Source organism: Balaenoptera borealis (genome assembly GCF_965194805.1).
Source record: "Balaenoptera borealis genome assembly, chromosome: 13".
Classification (NCBI taxonomy): Eukaryota; Metazoa; Chordata; class Mammalia; order Artiodactyla; family Balaenopteridae; genus Balaenoptera; species Balaenoptera borealis.
Window position 1 is genome coordinate 46,816,244 of NC_138870.1, and position 16,350 is coordinate 46,832,593.

The window sequence follows — 16,350 nt, forward strand, 5'->3', positions numbered from 1 at the left end:
TCCACTCCTTTAATGACATAGATTCTCTCAGAAGTAAGGAAATAACAGCACCAGGTTCTGAGTCTTTATTTCAGGCAATGGTAGTCTCCAAGGGAAGACTGGAGAAAAGATAGGCATTGCTCTCCACGCTGCACGTGAGAGTACTCAGACCTGCTGCCCACTGAGGAGGGGGCTGCTCTCACCAATGGGGCAAGAGCGGAAGACCCAGGGCAGACGTAGCCACTGGGTTCTGCCGGGTGGCAGCTGGGGAAGGGGGAGAGCTGAGCCCTGCTTCGTACGTCTTCTCCTGATATTGGGAGAAAAGCGGGGATACTGGTTAGCGGTAGTCAATGGCAGCCTGTTTGTGCTCCTCCAACGAAGAGGATAAATCATATCCCAGGTTTCCTTGGCCTTGATCCTGGCTCCTTCCCCTTCTTCTCACCAACAGGGTTCATCCTCTCTTATTTCTGTGGTAACCTCTGTCCATTCCCCTCTCACCCTACCAGCTTCCCTGCTTTGAGGCCCTCGGCACCCCAGGCCTAGGGATTTGCCCTTCATGCAGGTGGAGAACTCACTTCACCCAGCCTCCTCCACTCTTGATATTATTCATTAGAAAAATCATCAAGATCATCATTTATTGCACTCTTGCTTCAGAACCAGGTGCTTTACCCACATTGTCTAGAATCCTGACAACAGTCTCACAGGGCAGGTATCAGTTTTCCTACCTTTCAGTGGCTCAGAAAGGTTAAGCTACTTCCCCAATATCCCACCAGGTCCGCAGCCCAGGCCTGTTTAACTTCCAAATCTGGGCTCTTTCCTGGACACTATGCTTTCTCGAAGGGGGTGGTGGTTCCTTCTTGCCTTGAGGAAGAATGAGCGGTGGTGCTAAGGGATAAGGGTGTGTGAGCGGCATGGTGGGGCTCTCACCTATATATCAGAGATGCGAGCAGCAAAGCCATCAATACCAGCAAGATGCCCAGGAACAGGGGAGCCTGCCCGAAGCCTGTTTCTTGACCTACAGGCAGAATCCCAGACATAGCTAGAGTCAGCAACTGCTTCCTGTCAGATATCCTCTACCACCCCCCTTCTTCATCCTACCTCTTGTCCAAGTACCTACCAGGCATGACAAGCTGGGTGCTGACCATTGCCAGGCTGTTGGCATCAGCCAAAGACACATTGAGGCAGTAGGTCCCCGAGCCGCCCTTCAGTACCTGGTGCAGAACCAGCTGGCAGGCTGGGCTGGGTGGCACAGGCTGACACAGCCGCTGGACAGGGGGCTGGCACCCTGGCGATGAGATGTCCATGCAGGCCTCCTTGGGTAGCCTGGGAGAGATGTCAGCTTACGTCAGGGAGTCTGGGAAGGAACACTAGACACCAGAGAGCAGGGCAGCAGTCAACCCAAGAGTTCTCGGGGCAACCAGTGGGACACTCACCCGCCTTGGCAAGACACAGTCAGCTCAAATGCATCTCCTTCACTGGATGGCACAGCCTGCAGGATCTCAGCACTCTCAATACCCTCTGCAAAGTTGCAAGATTTTAAGTCTGGGACTCCTCTACCAGTCCTCCCCAAAGGCCCACGGACAGGAAGGTCCTCGGGCTACCTCCCCGATCCCATCCTCATGCCTTCAAATGAAAACCCTGGGATTTGGGTATTCTTGTTCAGGTGAGTAACTCCTTCCAGGGTGTGCTTCCACTGGGCAGCCCTAAGCAGCACACGCCTTCCCTCCACCAGCTCCCAAAGTAGGCAAGACTCACGGACGATGTCCAGGGTGAGGGAAAAGGAGCCATATCGATACAGAACACAATCCAGGGGGACTTGTCGCTTCACCAGGATTAAGGTGGCTGTGTCATCCAGCAGGGGGCTCTGGGAGCCTGGCAGGAGAGGATGGAAGGGGCAAAGTCATGAGACAAATGACTCACCTGGAAACAGAGGCCAAGCAGGCATTTTTCCAGGTAGAGCCAGAGCTACTGGATCCAGGCTTGGAATCAGGCAAGAGCTAGGAAATCTCATTTTATAGATAAGGAAACTGAGGCCCAGAAGGAGAAATGACTGCCCCAGAGTCACAGTTAGGGGTAGAGTTGGAGTTTTAAAAATCCCAAATGTTTATCACACCCCACACTGTGCCAGGTCCTGGGTTAGACACTTGATGTATGTTAACTCATTATAGTGTCACTATCTTATTCCTCCCTTTTCAGTGTTTCTACCACAATTCCCGGTAAACCTACTTTGGGATGGGAATCCAGAGGTGGGAAATGGTGTCAGAAACTGGGAAAGATTTCTATGCATTTACACTTAATCAGAAAATGAGATATAAGTATTATGTAAATGATCACAGACTGCTCCCTGACCTTCACTTTAGGGAACAGCTCTTTTCAGAGACAGAGGAGCAACAAGCTCTCTCCCCATGGCCTAGGAGAAGACCCTGGTTTCCTGAACTCTGGATCTCTTCCATGCCATTAAGAGGGACTTGGGGGGCTTTAAAACCAGTGAAGACTCTGAAGGGACTCCACTGGTAAGCTAAGGATTGGGTAACATCTGGATCCAGAGTAAGTCTTTCAGGTCTTTAGAGCTGTGACAAATGCCCCCACCTCAGTGAACCTCATTCATACTGGTCCTCTTACCTGTAATACCTTCTGTAGACAAGAATGGGCTGGCATCTGGACTGTCAGGCTCAGGGGTGGGTACCTCTCCAGCTATGGTCTCCACCAGCTCTGTAGTTGTTACCTGTGCAACTGTGGTTCCAGAGGGTTCTGCAGTTGACACTTCAGGTGTCGTACCTATGGCCTCTGCAGTTGGCATCTCTGCAGGTGTGGTACTTATGACTTCTGAGGTTAGTACCTGCTCAGGTGTGGTACCTGTGCCCTCTGCAGTTGGCACTTGCACAGCTGTGGTTCCAGAGGGCTCTGCAGTTGGCACCTGAGCAGGTGTAGTGCCCACGACTTCTGCAGTAGGCACTTGGCCAGCTGTGGTGCCAGGGGCCTCGGCAGTTGGCACTTGCACAGCTGTGGTTCCAGAGGGCTCTGCAGTTGGCACCTGAGCAGGTGTAGTGCCCACGACTTCTGCAGTAGGCTCTTGGCCAGCTGTGGTACCTCTGCCCTCTGCAGTTGGCACTTGCACAGCTGTGGTTCCAGAGGGCTCTGCAGTTGGCACCTGAGCAGGTGTAGTACCCACGACTTCTGCAGTAGGCACTTGGCCAGCTGTGGTACCTCTGCCCTCTGCAGTTGGCACTTGCACAGCTGTGGTTCCAGAGGGCTCTGCAGTTGGCACCTGAGCAGGTGTAGTACCCACGACTTCTGCAGTAGGCACTTGGCCAGCTGTGGTACCTGTGCCCTCTGCAGTTGGCACTTGCACAGCTGTGGTTCCAGAGGGCTCTGCAGTTGGCACCTGAGCAGGTGTAGTGCCTACGACTTCTGCAGTAGGCACTTGGCCAGCTGTGGTGCCAGGGGCCTCGGCAGTTGGCATATGCCCAGCTGTGGTGCCTGGAACTGGGGAGGAGCCACAGGATGTGAGAGGAATGGCAGCTTGTAGCACCACCTGTGCAGTGACTGGGCCAGACTCTAGGTAAGTGTGAGTGACCACAAGTGCCCGAGAGATCAGGGTCCCAGTACTGTCTCCAAAGTCCCAGGTGTAGGAGAGGTCAGCCCCAGCCAAATAGCCACTGGGGTCGTGGAGCTGGAGGGCAAAGGTCAGAGGTTGCTTTCTCAGGAAGTGCTTGTTCGCTCCATCCAAGGCCTGCAGCCGAGACACGCTCACAGAGAAGGGCACCTGGTCTGAGATTGGAGCCAGAAAAGGTGAGAACCAAGTCTGGGCCACAGCTTCTTCTTTCACAGCCACATCCTCTAACCCCAAGCTGCCTGGCCCTTCACTGGCTCCAAGCCCCACATTCCTCTGCCCATGTCTTCCTGGCTCTGCCCCTATAAGGTGCCCCTGCACACCATTTCCTCTTTCCCCTTTCCTGCCCAGCCAAGCTTCCCCACCTCCTCCTGCCCTGAGACTGGCCTTGTCCCTTCCTAAGTCCTTACCAGTAATGGTGAAGGCTGAGCGGGAGTGAGCGAGGGATATGTAGCTCTGGGACCCCCGGCGGTGGTAGACAGTCACTTCCATGATGTGTGTGCCCAGCACTGCCTTGCCTGTCCCAATGCTCAGTCCAGACACTGGGCCCCCCAGAACTTGCCAGTATTGGCCTGAGGTTTTTGGAAAGAAGAGTAGAGAAGGGGGTTAGTGGTCAAAGGGGACTGGGGAAGGGTTAGAGACAGGGCACCAGAGAAGGAAGGTCAGGAGACGTATTGAGAGGGTGGTTATTTCAGAGGGTGTTTGGAAGCTTGTATATGGGGTCAGGAAAGGAGTCCTACTGAGGGGTTCCATGGGATGGGACTGTAATTGGAGAAGGGTTCCCAGAAAGAAGTATAATGGAATTGGCTAGGTGTTGTGGAAGAAGGAGTCATGGGGGAGGTGAAGATTAGGGAAACTCACAGAGTTTAGGGGTGGGACCAAAAGAAAAGGGATCAGGTAGGAAGAGATGAATCCAAGTGTGGGTGACAGGCCAGAGAAGGGAGTCTCTCACCCCAGGTCTTCCAGACATAAACAAAGCTTCTTCTCTGAGGTGAAGGGCCAGATGGGCAGGCCCTCCCATCGGGGAAGATGCAGGTATCATCAGGTTCTTGGGGATACACTGGCTCTCCTCCCCACACCTGGCTCCCTGAAAGGAAGATACAAAGTCACCCTCAAACCCTGGCATTCCTTATTATACACCAAAACCTTTAACATGGCTCCCAGAGCAGGGCTCTGGGAATACTCCCTAGCTACAAAATATATTCTCCTTGATATAACCCACTGTGGGTGGTAGTGGGGAGAATGGAAACTGTAATTAAAGATTCCTATGTAGGGACTTCCCTGGTGGTCCAGTGGTTAAAAGACTCCACTCTTCCAATGCAGGAGGCATGGGTTCAATCCCTGGGCAGGGAACTAAGATCCCCCATGTTGAGCAGCCAAAAAAAAAAAAAAGATACCTATGTAAGTATATACATAGAGATTGGAGAGAAAGAGATTGGAAATGTATCAAAATGTTTAGAAAGATTTGCTCTGGCTAGTGGGATAAAAGTAAAAATAACAGCACCGGCTAACATTTACTGAGATTTTACTGTAGGCTAGGGCAGGCATTATGCTAAATTCTTTATATATTATCACATTTTAATCCTTACAACAACCTTTTAAAGTAGTATCATCCCTATTCTACAGATTAAGGGGATGGAAGCACAAAACAATTGAGTGACTTGCCCAGGGTCACATACTGGTAACAGGTTTAAATCCAAGTCTGTCCAACTTCTATATCCACTGGGTCTTCTGTCCCCCATTTTGGGGACTACAATTTTTTTTTTCTTTGTGCTGTATCTGTGCTTTCTAATCTAATTACATATATAATTTGTTTAAAAAAAGAAGAAGGAGGAGAAGGGGCATGAGCTGAGCCCTGAGAATGAGGCCTGGAGTGGAGTGGTACCCACCGTTAATGATGGTGTTGTTGGCCCAGATGACCTGCCCATCCGACAGCACCTTTTGGCTTTCAGGGAAGTGCAGGGCAATAGAGAAGGAGGCATTTGCCCCAAGCAGTGTAGGCCCATCATTGCTGACCTTCAGAGATACCTGGCCACCTGGAAAGGGCAGCTGCGTTAGCTGGGACTCCTTGGCTTCCCCTCCCCATATACCTTTTCCCTTCCTGTCTTCTCAAGCTACATTCAACCCAGTTCTTGCTCCTCTCCTCTCCCCACCCCATTCCCACCATACCCTCCCCAGAAATTGCCAAGTTCCCACCTCTCCAGCAGTCAGGCCCCTGGCTTTCTGTCCACTCTGGATATAGCTGCCTGTTCCATGCTTTAGTTCTGAGCTGCCTTGAGACACCAAGCCAGTCCCGGTCTCTGGGTCCTAAAAGGAAGGTATAATGAGGACCCTCAGGTCATTACTCCCTTCTCAGGGGACCACAGTGTCCCATGTCACGTCACTCATTCTCACATTCAAAGTGCATTTTAATTTACCCAATACCCACCATGTACCAGGCACTGTGCTAGGTGCAAAGAACTTAAGAAATGAAAAAGAAATGGTCCTAAAGAAATTCAGGTTAAAGTATATGAAATAGACATATACATAAATTACTATAATTCAAGGCACTGCTTAACATGAGCCATAATAAACATGCACGATATACAACAAAATGACAGAATAAACAGATTAATTCCACTCTGGCAGACTGGGAAGGACCCAATGAGGAGTTGGCATGTGGCATAAAGCATTCTAGGCAGAAGGCCCAGCATGAGCAGATGCATGGAGGCGTGGAAGCACATGGCATGATAGGGGACCACTAGCAGTATGGTTGATGTACACCGTGAGAGATGAGGCCAAGAAGATGGGGTGGGGGCTTTGAGTGCCAGGCGAAGGAGTTTGGCCTTTATCCTGTAGGCAAGTCCACCTCAGAAGATTTTGTTTGTTGTATTCAGATATAATTCACATGCCATAAAATTTACCCTTCAAAACTTTTTGAATATGATCAGATTTGTGTTTTAGAAGGATCACTTCAGCAAGCAGTGAGGAGGATGGACCGGAGGCAGGTAGAAATTGGGAGTGGGGACAAACAAAATTATTATAACTGACCAAGAGAGAGGTCTGGGGCTTCCCTGGTGGCACAGTGGTTAAGAGTCTGCCTGCCAATGCAGGGGACGCGGGTTCGAGCCCTGGTCTGGGAAGATCCCACATGCCGCGGAGCGGCTGGGCCCGTGAGCCACAATTACTGAGCCTGTGCGTCTGGAGCATGTGCTCCGCAACAAGAGAGGCCGCGATAGTGAGAGGCCCGCGCACTGCGATGAAGAGTGGCCCCCGCTTGCCGCAACTAGAGAAAGCCCTCGCACGGAAACGAAGACCCAACACAGCCATAAATAAATAAATAAATAAATAAATAAATAAATAAAAATTAAAAAGAAACTTGCTTTAAAAAAAAAAAAAAAAAAGAGTCTGCCTGCCCGTGCTGGGGACACGGGTTCGAACTGTCGTCCAGGAGGATCCCACATGCTGCGGAGCAACCAGGCCTGTGTGCCACAGCTGCCAAGACTGGGCTCTGGAGCCCGCGAGCCACAACTACTGAGCTTGCGTGCCACAATTGCTGAAGCCCACGCGCTCTAGAGCCTGTGCTCCACAGCAAGAGAAGCCACCGCAACAAGAAGCCCGCGCACCACAACAAAGAGTAGCCCCTGCTCGCCACAACTAGAGAAAGCCTGCACGCAGCAGTGAAGACCCAACACAGCCAAAAATAAATTAAAATAAAATAAATAAATTAAATTTAAAAAAAAAAAGAGAGGTCTGAAAGAAAGGGATATGATGGCTCTCCACATGCCTCACCCAGATCCAACAACTATCAACATTTTGCCACATTTGCTTTATCGATCCTTTGTTGTTGGTTTGTTTTTTGGTTAAAGCATTTAATTTTCTTTTTTAGAGTATTCATTTCTAATGCTGTACTTTTCTTTCTTTCTTTCTTTCCTTCCTTCCTTCCTTTATTTTTATTTATTTATTATTTTTTTTTCCTTCCTCTATTCTTTTGGCTGTGTCGGGTCTTAGTTGCAGCATGTGGGATCTTTTGTTGCAGCGTGCGGGCTTCTCTCTAGTTGTGGCGTGTGGGTTTTCTCTCTCTAGTTGTGGTGCGTGGGCTCCAGGATGCGGGGGCTCCAGAGCGCATGGGCTCTGTAGTTTGCGGCACGCAGACTCTCTCCTTGAGGCGCACGAGCTCAGTAGCTGTGGTGCGCAGGTTTAGTTGCCCCGCGCCATGTGGGATCTTAATTCCCCGACCAGGGATCTAACCCGTGACCCCTGCATTGGAAGGTGGATTCTTTACCGCTGGACCACCAGGGAAGTCCCTGGCTAAAGCATTCACAAGCAAATCCCAGACATAATGTTATTTAAAACCGTACAAATTCAGTATGTATCTGTAAAAAAGAAATATTTTCTTGAATAAATACAATGCTAATTCACACTAGACAAAATTATTGAAACCAGTCCATACAAAATTTCATGAATATCTAAAAATGTCTTCTTATGATTTTAAAAATCAGGATCCAAAAAGTAAGCACAGGGCTTCCCTGGTGGCGCAGTGGCCGAGAATCTGCCTGCCAATGCAGGGGACACGGGTTCGAGCCCTGGTCTGGGAAGATCCCACATGCCGCGGAGCGACTAGGCCCATGAGCCACAATTGCTGAGCCTGCGCGTCTGGAGCCTGTGCTCCGCAACAAGAGAGGTCGCGATAGTGAGAGGCCCGCGCACCGCGATGAAGAGTGGCCCCCACTTGCCGCAACTAGAGAAAGCCCTCGCACAGAAACGAAGACCCAACACAGCCATAAATAAATAAATAAATAAATTTTAAAAAGCCCTCTAATAAGTACTTAATGAAAATAAATTGACTGAAGGGTAGCAATGATGTCTTTAAAAAAAAAAAAAAAAGTAAGCACAATATTTTAAGAGCCTCAGGTGGACACATATGAACAGAATGTTTCCAGAGTACAATAAGGAACGTAGTAAAAGAAAAAGACTTGAAACTGCACCATGAATGAGGGAAGTCAGATCAAGGAGAACTTCCTAGAAGTCTGTGAGACCAGGGATCTAGAGAAAGGGGGGCACTGGAATATGATGCAGATATTTCAGCACAGCAGAGACTATCCTCACTCCATTTCTAATATGTACCAGAAACCTGGCTGATTCTGCTGGGGGAGGATCTGGAATCATCCCACTGAGCATCCCACCATGAGAGCAAGAGAATTATAAGATGCCCCATTCTTTCTCCACTCCCAACCCTCCCTCCTCAGAGCAGCACGGGACATTCCAGACCCTCTCACCACCCCCCACCCCCACCCCTTGCTCCTGTCACGAGGCCCCAATCCCCCAGAGCTCTTTCATGTGATGCTCAGCTGAGACCCCTCTGCCTGTCTCTCCCAGCCCCAGAACAAAAGCCTGGGCTGTGTTTGCCTATGCCCATCCCAAAGAGGGGATGTGGTGTCTCTTTACCCTCTAACCAACACCACATTCTTTTGCTCCTCACTTTAAGTACCCTATCCCAAGTGCCTGAGACATTGCCTAAAAGAGTCTCCCACTCATTTTACTCCCTTGGAGCCCCTGCTCCAGTTCACTGCCCAGGGGGTCTCAGAATTAGGGCCACAAAGACCCACTATTCTCTTGCCCTTCCAAGCAAATGGAGTTATTTTCAGGCTGAGTCCCAAATCTTCATGTGGGGAGGGAGCTCAGTTGCCCATGTCCTCACTAAATCAAATGGGTGGGAGATGCCCGAAGCATGGCTGGTTATCTCCCATTAGGGAGGGGAAAACCAGAGCAGGTGTGCAACCCCAGATTCACACTTGCTCATGTCCACACACCCCACACTCACCTTCTGTGGCCCCCACAGCCAGAAGAGCACCCATCACAGCCACATGGAGAAGGCATTTTCTCAGCACCAGATCCATCCTGTTCTTCTTTCCAGCAACCAAAGGCGCTGGGGCGTAGGACAAGCCCCTATATAAGAAACGGATGCTCATTTGCATAGCCCTTCCCTCTCTCCCTGCAGGGGAGGCCTGGGAGGAGCAGGAGGACCTGAGAAAGGCAGAACTGAGGAGGGATCCTGGTCCCTGGACATCCCGCTACTCAGTGACAGTTTCTGGTTTCACAGGGTCACGCTCATCTTAAAGCACTCCATCCCCCCGTGGAAAGAACTGACTGAAGGGCAGCTACAAAACAAAACACGTACCGGACACACACGATTCATCATGGGAGAGTGGATCAATTTATTGTGAGTCAAACCAGGAACCTCTCAAAAAGACTGTAGAAGCAGTGACCCTGGATCCAAAATCAAAGAGAGACAGTATCGGAGTAGGCGGAGAGACGGAGGCAACGACTCCTCCGAGGCCCGGGAGACCCTTAAAATGAGATTCCCAGCTTCATGCTTTCAGAGGAGGCTCCCTGGACCAGGTGGCATTCAATCTTAGGTCAATACACATTTTCCTAGGGGTGGTGAAAACGGCGAATTAGAGATCAGGAAATCCCTATAGACTCAGGACACAGGTAGGAAACTCAATCCCAAATCAGATACTTGGAAAAAGGTGTTCAGCCTCCCCACCTACGTTGAAACTTGTCTTAATGCCCCTCGGAACCAAACTTGCGCGGGGCGGGGTCGTTTGCAGAGAAGGACGCAGGGCTGGCCCCTCCCGCTCTGACGTTGACCAATAGGAAGATCTGGGGGCGGAGCCATGGAAACGCGGGAAGGAGGGGCGGGGCTTCTGGTGGCGGTAGGGAACTGGGGGTAGGCGGTAACATTGTTTCAAGTTGGACAAATTGACAAGAGCGAGAGTTACACTGCGTTCCATCCCGACCTGGGGCCAAGGTACTGGGCCCTGTTTCCCCTCCTCGGCCCCCGAGAGCTGGGTGCCGCTTTCTGCAGGTTCCCAGGCCCCCGCTCCAGGGCCGGGCTGACCCGACTCGCTAGCGCTTCATGGAGAACTTCCAAAAAGTGGAAAAGATCGGAGAGGGAACGTACGGAGTTGTGTACAAAGCCAAAAACAAGGTGACGGGAGAAGTGGTGGCGCTTAAAAAAATCCGCCTGGACACGTGAGTGGCCTCTGTACCCGGGACTCCTAACTCGGGAGCTCCTTGAGTGCCCCCTACCCCCACCCCAACCGGCGGTGGCCATCCAGGGACCGGAAGGTAGCAGGGAGGGACTTCTTTTGAAGTGGAGAGGTGGGTTGAAGGACGAGTAGAGTGTTTCCCGGGGGAGACTATAGGGTAGTGTAGAATCCATGGGAAATTTCCTCCCTAAAGGCGGGTGATGCCCCCAAAGGTACAGTCAGAAAGACTCAGGAAGAGGAAGGAGGCCTCTGAGATGGGGGTTCCAGGACTCCCTGTGGAGCTGGGTTTTGCAGTAAGCTGTAAAGAGCACCTTTTTGAATGACGAGCCCTCCTCACTGCCCCAACCCCACCCTCATCTTAGAATTCTCTCCCCCTTTCAAAAGAATGGCAGTTGAACCTCACTGGCCCCTCTAGAGAGGCTGGGTGCTGCTACTCCCCCCCCTTTTTTTTTTTTTTTACCTGTTACCTTCTTCACCTTCACCAGGAGGCTTTGCTAACCTAACCCTGGGCAAAGAAGAAATAATGACCTTAATGTGTCCAAAAGCCAGTCCTGTCCATCCATGAATTAACCCCTGAAGCACCCCTTCTCTTCTCTCACTTTCCTAGGGGATGCTGGGGTGGTGTCTCTGTGGGGAGGGAGGGGGCAGGGTAGAATCACTGGGCTGGGGGAAAAGGAATATTTGTAACCACATTCCCATCTCTGCTTTCCCAACTTCTCCAAGTGAGACAGAGGGTGTACCCAGTACTGCCATACGAGAGATCTCTCTGCTTAAGGAGCTTAACCACCCTAATATTGTCAAGTAAGTATGTATCTGGGAGGTGCTCTGACAGTAAAGGAGGATGCCTTCTGTTTGTGTTGTCTGGGCATTTCTCTCCCTCACCTCTATCCCTGGACCTCCCTTCCCTAGGCTGCTGGATGTCATTCATACAGAAAACAAACTCTACCTGGTTTTTGAGTTTCTGCACCAGGATCTCAAGAAATTCATGGATGCCTCTGCTCTCACTGGCATTCCTCTTCCCCTCATAAAGGTAGTCCTTCTCATCATCTCCTCCCAACATGGGCATGTCTTGGGGGGACTGAAGGCAGGCAATCCAGACTGAGTGTTGATTTGTGATCTTAGCTTCCTTCCCAGCCCTCACCCCCCTACACACACACACACACACACACACACACACACGATCACACATACCTTTTTTGTGGCTCCTTCACTGCTCATTATGCTTATTAACCCTAAGGCTGGGCAGGAGAATCAAAGAAGTTGAAACCTTAGTGAGTCAGCTTAGCAGCTCAGGTGGAAGGTGAGATGAAACTCAGATAATTGGGACTGGAGGGCACTTGGTAGACCCCTCCAAAAAGCCTTTCCACCTGCTTGGTGGGAGAAATAGCCAGTGAGTCTCTATTGTCTGTTTTTCTGGGTTCTTTACTCCCAGAGCTACTTTCAATCTATCAGCAAACATTTATCCAACACACATTTATTGCACACCTTCAATGTGCTGAACACAGGATACGGAAAAGAAATGCAAAACTGAGTAAGAAAAAAAAAAAAAAAAAAAAACAAAAAAAAAAAAAAAAAAAAAAAAAAAAAAACTGAGTAAGACCTGATCCTTATCCTCACTGGGCTGACAGTCCAATCGGGGAGATGGCTTGTAAACATGTAATTATTATCTAACTAGTGAAGGCTTTAGTAGAACTTTGGAGGCACAGAGGAGACCCTAATCTTCTCACGGTGATGAAAAACACAGTCTTTTCTCTCCCCTTGTCAGAGCTATCTGTTCCAGCTGCTCCAAGGCCTAGCTTTCTGCCATTCTCATCGGGTCCTACACCGAGACCTCAAACCTCAGAATCTGCTTATCAACGCAGAGGGGGCCATCAAGCTAGCAGACTTTGGACTAGCCAGAGCCTTTGGAGTCCCTGTTCGTACTTACACCCACGAGGTGAGTCCCTCTCTGCATGTCTTCTCTGAACTTCCTGGGAGGTGTTATCAGGGACATTCACAAAGTTTTTAATAACTATCTGGCCAGCAGTTTCTCTCTCACTAGATGGAAAGTATCTCTGACACCCTAAGAGGTCTTAGAGTATACACAGAGTTCATATTTTGATAGATAACAAGCCAGGAGAGCTGGATGGCACGCCATTAAAATTATGACCGATTGCCTCAAGTTTTCCAAGAAGGTTGCAAATTGGGGGTTCAGAAAATATGGTCCCCAGAACCATGGACTAGGCTAACTCTGGGCTAAGAAGTTGTACCCAGTTATTTTACTTAGCGGAAATCAGAGGGAAGGGAAGGATGGAGGGAAAGAAGCTGCTTGTTAAGAAGCTGAGTTAGCAGAGTAGTCCTGAGGAAGTGAGATGTGGGAATCTCCATGCCCCATACACCACCCCTCCCCTTCCTACGCTTGTCCTCAGGTGGTGACTCTGTGGTACCGAGCACCTGAAATCCTTCTGGGCTGCAAATACTACTCCACAGCTGTGGACATCTGGAGCCTGGGCTGCATCTTTGCTGAGATGGTACGGAGGCATGCCCGAGTTCTACCCAGCCCACCCCTCCCCACATTCAAGAACAACAGAACTGTTTCTTGGCCTAGACCCATGGCCCTTCTCTTATCACAGGGTCCTTCCTCTAGAGTAGCACAAAGTGGGTGGTGGGGAAAGGATCGGACTGTCATCCCTGATGTCAACCACAATGTTAGGATATCCTCAAACAGCTTTAACATGCAGTATACATATCTTATCTCTGAATTGAGCTAAATCATTGCTGCAACTGTTTTAGCTTTAGCCTGCATGTATTTGGGAAATTGAGTTCCATTTAGTGTCCCCTTCATTTGGCCTGTAGACCTTATTGTAGGGCACCAGGAATGTGGTGAGGCCAACTTTGTTCACCTTACCCACACCTTTTATTTAAACTGCAGACTTAGATCACATCCCCCCTCAACCTCTGGCTTTTCAGATTGAAGGATCCCTGAGGCCCAGCCTTATAAGGGAGCTCTCATCCCCTTTAATACAACAGTGGAGTGAGCTAAGTTTTCAAATCAAATCAGCAGTATGTTTTATGGTCCCTTATCTGGGTTGTAACTGGGGGCATGGAGACCATTAGCCCATATATATAATGTGCATTTATCCCCCAGTGCGTTACTTTACAATTGCCCATATTCGTCTCTCAATTCATCAAAAAATATTTGTTAAGCACCTAGTGTGTACCCAGCACCATGCTAGGTGCTGTGGGGAACACAGAAGAAATGGAAGACACAGTCTCTGCCCGCTGTGCTCCTATCTAGAAGTGGCTGCATCACAAGGAGGGGGGATGACCGCAGTGTCTACCCCACACCCCGTGAGTGGCTTGGGATCCCTTTGCTACATGTCAGTGGCACCCCAGACATTCACCCCCTCCCAGCCCCACCCAGCCTTGGGGATCTGCAAAGCCATGGTTGGGGGAAGGAAGGAGGGGGCGAGGAGACAGATGAAGGGACTTCATTGTCTCAGGCTCTGTTTGACTGACCCCGTGAAAGGCCCTGGGGAGGGAGTCATGGGGCCCTGCTGACCTTCCACTGCCTGTGGGAACCTCCATTATCCAGTGGGCAGTTTTGACTGACGTCAATGTGGGTCTTGGCTTTTCCTCTTTCCCCATTTTCAGGTGACCCGGCGGGCCCTATTCCCCGGAGATTCTGAGATCGACCAACTCTTCCGGATCTTTCGGACTCTGGGGACCCCAGATGAGGTGGTTTGGCCAGGAGTTACTTCTATGCCTGATTATAAGCCAAGTTTCCCCAAGTGGGCCAGGCAAGATTTTAGCAAAGTTGTGCCCCCCCTGGATGAAGATGGACGGAGCTTGTTATCGGTGAGAGTGGGGAGTGGGCACCCATTTCCTCTCATTCACTCCCCCAGGGCAGGGTTTTTCCAGGATGAAGGAAGAATGAGGCCCTGGACTCCTGGTCTCAGCATTACCCTAGCCCCTACTTCCCTCTCGCTGTTGTGCACCCCTTAGATACAGGAAGGAGGGAAATGGGAACTCTTCCTTGGGTGAAAGGAATTGTTTCCCGATTTCTCAAAACACCTGCTGCCCATTTACTCCATTATCACATAACTGACGTCAGCATACATCTCTCCCTCCAGCAAATGCTGCACTACGACCCCAACAAGCGGATTTCAGCAAAGGCAGCTTTGGCTCACCCTTTCTTCCAGGATGTGACCAAGCCAGTACCTCACCTTCGACTCTGATGGCCTTCTCAAGCCCCTACTCCCAGTCTCACCCTCTCCTCCAGTGAGGGCATGATCTGGCTTGGCCCAGGGCTCTTAGCTCACTGATCTTGTCTGGCTGCCTTAGCACTCACCTGCCCCTCTTAGCCAGCCAACTCTGGGGAGAGGGGGTGGAGGGAAGAAATAGGTAAAATTGAAAGGAAGCGTCAATATTACATGCACTTAATCTCTGCACCATGCTCTCCCCTTCCTCTTAGTCATTGCTTAGGAGGGCTGGTATTTAAAAAAAAAAAAAAAAAAAGACTGTTTCTCCTTCCTCCACATAGGGTTTGCCATCCCAGTCTCTGAAAGCCCTGCAATTATTATTTTCTGTGTTTCAGGTGACAGAGACCCCAAACCTCCCACAGCCCTGTGTAAGGCCAACTGATAGCAGGGGCACTAAATTGGAACTTTTGAAAACCAAGCAAAACAAAAACATGGGGAGGGGCCTGTTTTAAAGAATTAGGTTAAAAAAATAGATCCAACCAGTTTATACCCTAGTTTTAGTGTTTCATCTCACCTAACAGTCTGGGAGACTCAAGACTCCCTGTCTTAGACACCCAGTCTCTGCAGTCCTGGTGGGACTGCAGTAGAAATGATTGCTCCTAGTCTTCTTGCCTGTCCCTCCTACAGGCAAGGGGTGTCTGGGCTCTGGGACAGGGACCGTGCTTCACCGAGGCCTTATGAGGCAAGTGAAAGATGTTTGAATTTTTCTCTTCCTTTTAAGATTCTTAGTTCTTCAGGTGCTAGGTCCCATCTTCCTCTAAAGGCCAGCCCATAGGAGTGAAAGTTAAGGTTAAGACCTCATTTTAAGAATGCTGACACTTTTTTAGGGCTGTGCCTGAGTGGGGACATTGGGAAAAAAATATTTCTTTAAAAGAAGGATGAACAATTATATTTATATTTCAGGTTATAGCAGTTTTTTAAGTGGGAATCGGTGGGGATTTGTTGCCATGTGCACCTTGGGGTTTGTAACGCGAATGTTTAAAAAAAAAAAAAGCTTTTTTTCTTTTTTGTCTCTCTTCTCCCACCTTTTGTCCTTGAGTGTTCTTGCTATTAACATTATTTGTAATTTAGTTTGTAATTGATTAAAAAAAAGTTCCTGGTTTTATAGTTCATCTCTCTCCTCCTTTACTTTTGCATATTTACTGAAAGAATGGTGTGAGAGAGAATATGAATGTGTGCATGTGATAATAGGTTTCAGACCACTTTTCCTAATCACTCTATGCAGGGCTACCCACCCCACTCCATTTCGACCTCTGTGATGCAATTGGGATAGTGCCGCGGGTGGGTGAAGTGGGAATTATTGCCCCCATTTTACAGCTGGGGAAAGTGAAGCTTATGTATTTCCTACTTCACTTTCCCCTAAACCTGCATCTCCCCCACCCCACCCACCCGCCCCCAGACACACATATCACATACACATACACACAAGGCTCCAGTTCCAGATTTTCAATGTTAGGGCTCAGGAGCAGCAGTATGGTTGGAA

The 16,350-nt window shown here is 49.7% G+C and overlaps 2 protein-coding genes across 3 annotated transcripts; one reads left to right on the plus strand and one right to left on the minus strand.

Annotated features, from left to right (window-relative positions):
• Positions 1–50: 50 nt before the first annotated feature.
• On the minus strand, positions 51–9,877 carry PMEL (premelanosome protein). Its single transcript, XM_082350944.1, has 12 exons — positions 9,753–9,877; positions 9,396–9,520; positions 5,789–5,899; positions 5,482–5,628; positions 4,545–4,679; positions 4,003–4,164; positions 2,602–3,750; positions 1,735–1,851; positions 1,413–1,497; positions 1,097–1,302; positions 907–994; positions 51–286 (listed from the first exon to the last, which is right to left on the minus strand). The coding sequence occupies exons 2-12, from the start codon at positions 9,469–9,471 to the stop codon at positions 145–147; spliced, it is 2,418 nt and encodes an 805-aa protein (XP_082207070.1). The 5' UTR covers positions 9,472–9,520; positions 9,753–9,877; the 3' UTR covers positions 51–144.
• A 413-nt stretch (positions 9,878–10,290) lies between these two features.
• CDK2 (cyclin dependent kinase 2) lies at positions 10,291–15,974 on the plus strand. Of its 2 annotated transcripts, XM_082351048.1 has the most exons (8): positions 10,291–10,609; positions 11,350–11,427; positions 11,536–11,656; positions 12,392–12,562; positions 13,035–13,136; positions 13,813–13,956; positions 14,260–14,463; positions 14,739–15,974. In XM_082351048.1, exons 1-8 carry the CDS (start codon positions 10,494–10,496, stop codon positions 14,841–14,843), a joined length of 1,041 nt encoding a protein of 346 aa, XP_082207174.1. In that variant the 5' UTR covers positions 10,291–10,493; the 3' UTR covers positions 14,844–15,974. The 2 variants fall into 2 exon arrangements, with proteins under 2 accessions (XP_082207174.1, XP_082207175.1); XM_082351049.1 differs by lacking the exon at positions 13,813–13,956 and having other exon boundaries at positions 10,294–10,609.
• The last annotated feature ends 376 nt before the right edge of the window (positions 15,975–16,350 follow it).

Excerpts from the sequence above, each read along its gene's own strand:
- PMEL (XM_082350944.1), bottom strand. The coding sequence starts at position 9,471 with ATGGATCTGGTGCTGAGAAAATGCCTTCTCCATGTGGCTGTGATGGGT. Across the intron at positions 3,751-4,002 it reads CTCAGCCTTCACCATTACTG|ACCAGGTGCCCTTCTCTGTG; the intron begins GTAAGGACTTAG and ends CTCCAATCTCAG. Across the intron at positions 1,498-1,734 it reads CCTCACCCTGGACATCGTCC|AGGGTATTGAGAGTGCTGAG; the intron begins GTGAGTCTTGCC and ends GCAACTTTGCAG.
- CDK2 (XM_082351048.1), top strand. The coding sequence starts at position 10,494 with ATGGAGAACTTCCAAAAAGTGGAAAAGATCGGAGAGGGAACGTACGGA. Across the intron at positions 11,657-12,391 it reads TTCCTCTTCCCCTCATAAAG|AGCTATCTGTTCCAGCTGCT; the intron begins GTAGTCCTTCTC and ends TCCCCTTGTCAG. Across the intron at positions 14,464-14,738 it reads ATGGACGGAGCTTGTTATCG|CAAATGCTGCACTACGACCC; the intron begins GTGAGAGTGGGG and ends CTCTCCCTCCAG.